General features: G+C 36.1%; 1 protein-coding gene across 2 annotated transcripts in view; it reads right to left on the bottom strand.

Annotated features, from left to right (window-relative positions):
- Positions 1-1,812: 1,812 nt before the first annotated feature.
- LOC107696776 (lipoma-preferred partner homolog) overlaps positions 1,813-6,778 on the bottom strand; it is a 222,268-nt gene continuing 217,302 nt past the window's right edge. For both annotated transcript variants that reach the window (XM_016497272.1, XM_016497273.1), the window contains 4 exons: positions 6,400-6,578; positions 5,062-5,182; positions 2,644-4,942; positions 1,813-2,360 (listed from right to left, as the gene is read on the bottom strand). In XM_016497272.1, the coding sequence (XP_016352758.1) occupies positions 4,814-4,942; positions 5,062-5,182; positions 6,400-6,578 (429 nt within the window). In that variant the 3' untranslated portion in view covers positions 1,813-2,360; positions 2,644-4,813. The remainder of the gene's footprint in view (positions 2,361-2,643; positions 4,943-5,061; positions 5,183-6,399; positions 6,579-6,778) is intronic.

The following is a 6,778-nucleotide window of genomic DNA, read 5'->3' as shown; positions in this document are numbered from 1 at the left end:
TCTCGCAAAGTGTCTTTATATTTTGCATTTGTAATTTATTGATCAAAATGTGACTATATATTTTTTAATTGTGCAATTTAATTTTATATCCCATAAATTGACTTTATGTTGCTATGTGTTGGTCTGGTTGAAATAATTTACACTACTCGGGAGACACAACATATGAAACGGTTACTTTAGCCACCACTGCCTATTCAATTGAAATAGGAAAATCATTTTTAATAGAATTGCAATAATGACACATTCCAGATCTAAAAATACCTCAAAAGTCTTCCTAATATCACCTCTCCAGTTTTTTTCTTCTTCTTCAGTGATGTTTCTTTAGGGCTCAGTTGACTCAGCAATTACATTACATCTTTTGGTGAAACCAGGAACCACAAAATCAGGCCTTAAAAGTCAGCGCACCACTGGGGGTGATTCATTTGAAAGCTAACGATTACAGCAAACCCAGAGTGCATTAAATGACCAAGACAACAATGTTGACCTACATTGTGATGTTATTGAAATCTGACCCAACAACTGTTTTCTTAAAAGGAGCAAAGCTTAGCAGGGACAGATCGTGCATGATCGTGACTCATTACTGCACTTTCACGCGCTTCCCACATCCTGAGTTTTAGAAGCATGCATTTAGTAATGCTATAGCTGGCTCCTGGAGGGACCCTCCTGGCTTTTTCTCTTACATGCACTCATACAAACATGCTTACACAAACACACAGATTAGCAGCCACATCATGTTAGCCAGAGGGACACACACTCATCAGTTTGTTTGTAAACAGCAGATTAGCGCACGGTAAAAAGTCATACACTGGGTCCCTGAGGGGAACACACACACACACACACACACACACTGAAAGAGCAAAGATATACACACATACATATATAGATTTATAAAGCTCAGTTTTGTTTCTCTCTCTTCAATATCACCATAAGTATACATTTTTGTTTTGCACAATTTTGTTACATAACCTTATCTTTTGTTTTTCAAAATCACATGCTTAGAGAGAAAAATGAGACTATGGCTATATAATGCAAATAATATATAGAATAGAGAGATTAGGTCAAATCCCGAAGAGATAATGCCATAATATTATTTGAAGAAGGTTGTGGCGTAAGGTGGTCTCCAAAGACCCCAATAATACCCTTAAATTTCTGCCTGCAATAAAATACAAACATGCAATCTTGCACTGTTCTACTATTTGTTTCTTTTAAACTATTATTAATTTTCTGCATTCCTCTGGGATCACTTTCCACTCCAATATTGTGGATATGCTGCTCCAATTTAGCAATCTGGACAGAATAAAAAACTGTGTGGCTTATTGCCGGTTCCTGGAACGCAGGATGACAAATTGAAAAGATTAAATCAAGCAGGGACTCAAGAGGGCCCAAGAAAATGGTCTTTTCTTTTGAGTATCTTAAATTATTTTAACAACTCCATCAGCCTCATTCCAGCATCATATAACCCACTTTATATCTCACTGATTTTGCTGATTAAATATCTAAGTAACAAACGACGAAAAATGCTGTCAGACAGTAGCATTTTGAGCTCATCAGAATCGTGATTCTGTGCTGATTGTCTTTCAGATGCCACCTAAAGTAGCTAAGCATGTGCTGAATGTACCACTGATATCAGCAAGTAGCATGATAAATGAATTCTCCTTTAGGTTGTGCAAAGAGTACAAAGAAAATCTGTCTCCGTTACCTGGGAAACCTGCCAAAAGCTGGAAGGAGCTGGAATATGAATTAACAGCAACATTAAGAAGGAAAAAAAAAACTGACAAATAGAAAAAAGCAAATAATCACTATGGAGTTTTTCCAACAGGTTTATTAATTATAGAGGAAGTTGTATGTGATCAAAAACAACAGAGTGTAAGAACAGAATCCAAGTATATACTTAGAATGTCACTAGAGCACAGATTAGGTTGTTTTATGTAATAATTTCTTCATGGGGGAAAAAAAAAACATCAAAGTGCCCTATATACGACAATTCAAATAGCCTATACCATGTATTTCAAGGCACTTGAATGCTGGTACTCTGCATCTGCTGCAACAACAATCTCATATAATCATCAGGTTATTGCTACTGTAATGATCACAGATGGGGAAACTTAGTACAAAGTGTTTTAAATTGCATCCTGATCAAATACTTGAACAGAACAAATCAATTTGAACAACTCAAGTGAGCAGATGAAGCAAATCTATAAGCAGTTTGAATCTTTGAAGCAAAAGAGAGGAAGGACAACCTAAAGGTGCCAAGTAATACAACAATAATTCTCTTTCCAATAACACTTAATGGTTTTAAAGACATAATACACAGAAATATCTAATTAAGTCTTAAAAGATTTGGTCTTTCTATATAAAACCTGGAAATAAAGATGGGTTCAAGTAGCGAACATGCATAGCCTCTAGGTAGTGTGAATAGAAGATGAAAAAAAACCAACAAAAACAAAACAGACCATTCAAACATCATCTCCTTCAACAAGTAACATCAGCCACAAGCCACAGCTGTGTTTGTGCTCAAACAACACCACCTCAGTTTCACACAAGCTGGAAAAGGCACTAAGAATGAGAGGTACAGATTGAAGCACTGAAGCACTAATGAAGCTCTCATGGCTTAAAGCACACAAAACTCTTTCTATATAAAACCTGGAAATAAAGATGGGTTCAAGTAGCGAACATGCATAGCCTCTAGGTAGTGTGAATAGAAGATGAAAAAAAACCAACAAAAACAAAACAGACCATTCAAACATCATCTCCTTCAACAAGTAACATCAGCCACAAGCCACAGCTGTGTTTGTGCTCAAACAACACCACCTCAGTTTCACACAAGCTGGAAAAGGCACTAAGAATGAGAGGTACAGATTGAAGCACTGAAGCACTAATGAAGCTCTCATGGCTTAAAGCTACAGCGCATTTCATTTTACACACAAAATCCACAAACTGCCATAATAAATCAAGAGGTGTACTTATATCCGGTTTGCATAGAAATCATAACTTTCACATCTGAATTTACACTTTAACCAGAGGGGAAGATCCCTGGGGCATCACTGCAGCACACTCATATGACTGGAAATTTCCTGAGGTGTTGACTCTCTAAACCTCGAATTTTATAATGGCACTCTGTAGATATATATACATAATTTCAGATTTTCCCAAACTGTGTGCATTGTAGCTTTAAGAACAGCTCGAACACTTTCTCATCGAATATAAAAAATGTCTGCATATCCTTCTTAGTAAAGTGTCAATGCAACAACAAAGAAGAAATTTGCATAATGATATTGTCCATATATAAAATTACGAAAGAAAAATGATTCTCCCTAAATGGTTTTCCTATTTTTAATAATACTTTCACATCTATCTATATCTTACGTGATACTGCAATAAATCTCTACTCTAACTAATACTACAATAAATTCACAATTTGAGGATATTTCAAATATTGGTCACCAGGCTGTCTCTCATCAGCCCTAAAAGTCTTAGATCAAATTAGATAAAATAAAACACAATTCCAACATCCTTTCAGCCCTGATTGTCACACTGTAAATCTAATCTGACAGTTTTTCCTCTGAGAATTTTTATTTAATACCAAACGATTCTCAATCTGCCGTGACATTATTGCACAATTCACTGTGCATATCTAAATACATATATTTTATCCTTAGACCTTTTCACCATTTTTACTCATGATATACAAATAAATGAGATAACTGAGCGCAATTCGAAAAAAATAAAAATAACACCAAACCACAAAAAAAGTTCCAAGCGCAGAATATTTCTTGCTAAATTCACTTGAATTGAAGCGGTACACTGAGGAAGAAACCGCACTGAATGAACCACAACGTATTTAGGCTTCTGAGCTACTGAAGATCATTCACAGTCCTTAAAGGATAAAATACTCTTCCCATTAGATTTCATAAGCATACAATAATATACATACACACTGTCCCAGAGAAAGTAAATGTAGCTCTTTGGTAACTTTCATCTCAAAGGGTGAATTCAGAAATGTAAATCGAAAGGCTATGCATTCACAAACATACACCTGTAGAGTATGTACACAAAAACATACCGATGAAGCAGGTGTGATGCATGAGTCAAGGTGAAGGTCCAGGTCTTTCTATACTGACTTGTGTACCTTAGCAAACATGAAACCTCCAATATCACAGCCGCCATAAGGAGATTAAAAATATGTTTAACAAGCTTGAATGATGCGTAATGAAAACTTCCAATTATTTCATAAAGCCATTGCAGAGAATGTATACTTGTGTGACTTCATGTGTTACTAGTAGCTCTATGTGAAAGTGTATTTGGAAAGTGACAATATAACGCAGAGATTAAAAATAAAGTAAAAGCTGTAGGTTGGATACATACTGGAATGCATAGCGATCCCTTTTTCGAGGTCCCCTAGCATGCTCCCTTTTTAGAGGCAGATTCTATGATGTTCTGTGAGGGTTTCTTAACATCCCACTTCCCAATTGAACAGCGCTGTGAACATCAGTTAGAATCTAACAGTCTTGCTCTATATGTTAAGGCCTAATTCGTTTACAGCTGTAGTGGGCACTGGTGAATAGAATACATCTGCTAATAAAAATGGTTGGACAGAAAAAATGAGTGCAATTTTAATACAAGGCACAGTGTGTGGAGGTGCATGAGCGACAAGACAAGTCGTGGCCCCTTAAGTGGAATGATAGCTTTATGTGTACATGTGCATTTGTCTGAGCATACATATTCGTGTGCAGTGATGTGACAGGATATGGTGTTTCTCAGGCTTTGATGAATGCAGGAATATTAGGGACCTGCATGTAGATATGTGTGTTACTCAGAGGTCAGTCGTAGCCTTAGCAGTGAGGGCCTGGATGCGAATGGTGTTGCAGTTTTTGCAGAGAACATGGCCATCCAGAGGGTAGCAACCCTGGTTGTCTCCCTCAGAGAGAAGACAGCCACAGTCCTATAGTGAGGATACACACAAAATAGTTTAAAAAAAGGACAAAACTGTCAGTACAAAACTTCTATTTCCAAAGACATTTAGGGATTTTTTAACCAACCACCCCAATGGCTTTCTCTCACCTCGCAGCGATAACACTGCACATGGAAGTCACGGTCTAAAGCCACAATACGCACTGTCTCCTCCTGGCCAGGTGCTGGCATTATGGGCTCTTTACACACAGAGCAATGAGGGGCAAATTTCCTTGAAAAAGGGAAGGAAAAAGAGTCAAAGCCAGATCACAAAAATTATCTCTAGGACAGAGATGCTTTGTATCACCTTTGATACAAGTGAATTTGATTAAAAAAATAATACTATACACTATTCAAAACTTTAAGGTCGGTAAGAATTTTTTAAAATTAAATGAATACTTTCATTCAGCAAAGACACATGACATTGATCACAAAAGTGACAGTAAAGACATTTATTATGTTACGAAAGATTTCTAAATAAATTCTAATAAATGCTGTTCTTTTGAACTTTATATTTTGATTTCCACAAAAAATATAAAGCAATGCAGCTGTTGTCTAGATAGATGGATGGATGTTTTTGAGCACCAAATCAGCATGATTTCTGAAGGTTCATGCAACATTGAAGACTGGAGTCATGAATGCTGAATATCCAGCTTTGCAATCACCGGAACAAATTATGTTTTAAATATATTAACATAGAAAACTTTGTTAATATAATATTTATTTAAACTTTATTTTAATATAATATTATTGTAGTATTATTGTTTTACTGTATTTTTGATCAAATAAATGCGGTCTTGGTGAACATACAAAAACTTGAAAAATATAAATAAATTTTTACAAATCCTACCGACCCAAACTTTTTGATGGACAGACCATCAGCCATCAATAAGCTAATATTACTACCCAGCGGAACTTATTTCAAAGACACAAATGTTTTAGAAAGCTCCACAATGAATACATTTGTGTGTCCAGCAATTTGAGAACACAGGACAGGAACAGAAAGAGATGAGGCGATTATGTGTACACAAAAGCAAATCAGTCAGGTGATTCACTTCTTCATTGGGTTTTACCAACAAACAGTAAAAAGGGGGAAGTGCAGCAGATGGTGGCCTAATTATACCACAATAGTAACAATGAGTACAATCCAGGTACAGCACAACTGTTCCTCGACACAATGGCATTTCTGTTGTGATCATATTCTCACAATCCCATATTCCTTCTGAAACCTTTCAATTCCTTAATACATACAAAAAAGCTGAACAGACTACTTAAAAGTCATATTTCCTGTAAATAAGATGTTAATTTGTTTTGAATGTCATATCTGAACCCTAAAATAGCTTTCAGTATTTTATTAAGTTTAAGTCATGCCACTGAGATTGAAATAACAACATGTTATGTACTAAATGTGTTTAAATATTTGAAGCATATTTGTGTGCCTGGTCATACTTGTGGAAGTCTTCAATGCAGTGGATGTGGTTGGAGGCGTCCACAGTAAAGGGAATACCATCCAGACTCCGATGGCAGACCACACAGATGAAGCACTGGGGATGATAGGCCTTCCCAGTTGCACGCAGGATACGCTCCATTATGGGCTTACTACATATGTTGCAGGTCTCCAGGGTGTTCTAAAATCCAACACAGAGAAACAAAGATCTTTCATAACGTACAAGCTCAGCCAAAGCAAACTGAGATAGATTTACACTACCGGTCAAAATTTGGGATCAGAATGATTTTTAATGTTTTTTACAGGAGTTTCTTATGCTCATCAAGGCTGCATTTATTTGATCAAAAATACAGAAAAAAATTTAATATTGTGAAATATTAT

Source organism: Sinocyclocheilus anshuiensis, unplaced genomic scaffold (genome assembly GCF_001515605.1).
Source record: "Sinocyclocheilus anshuiensis isolate Anshui unplaced genomic scaffold, SAMN03320099.WGS_v1.1 scaffold999, whole genome shotgun sequence".
Taxonomy (NCBI): Eukaryota; Metazoa; Chordata; class Actinopteri; order Cypriniformes; family Cyprinidae; genus Sinocyclocheilus; species Sinocyclocheilus anshuiensis.
The sequence above is the reverse complement of the archived record's forward strand: the minus strand, read 5'-3'. Positions and strand labels throughout refer to the sequence as shown.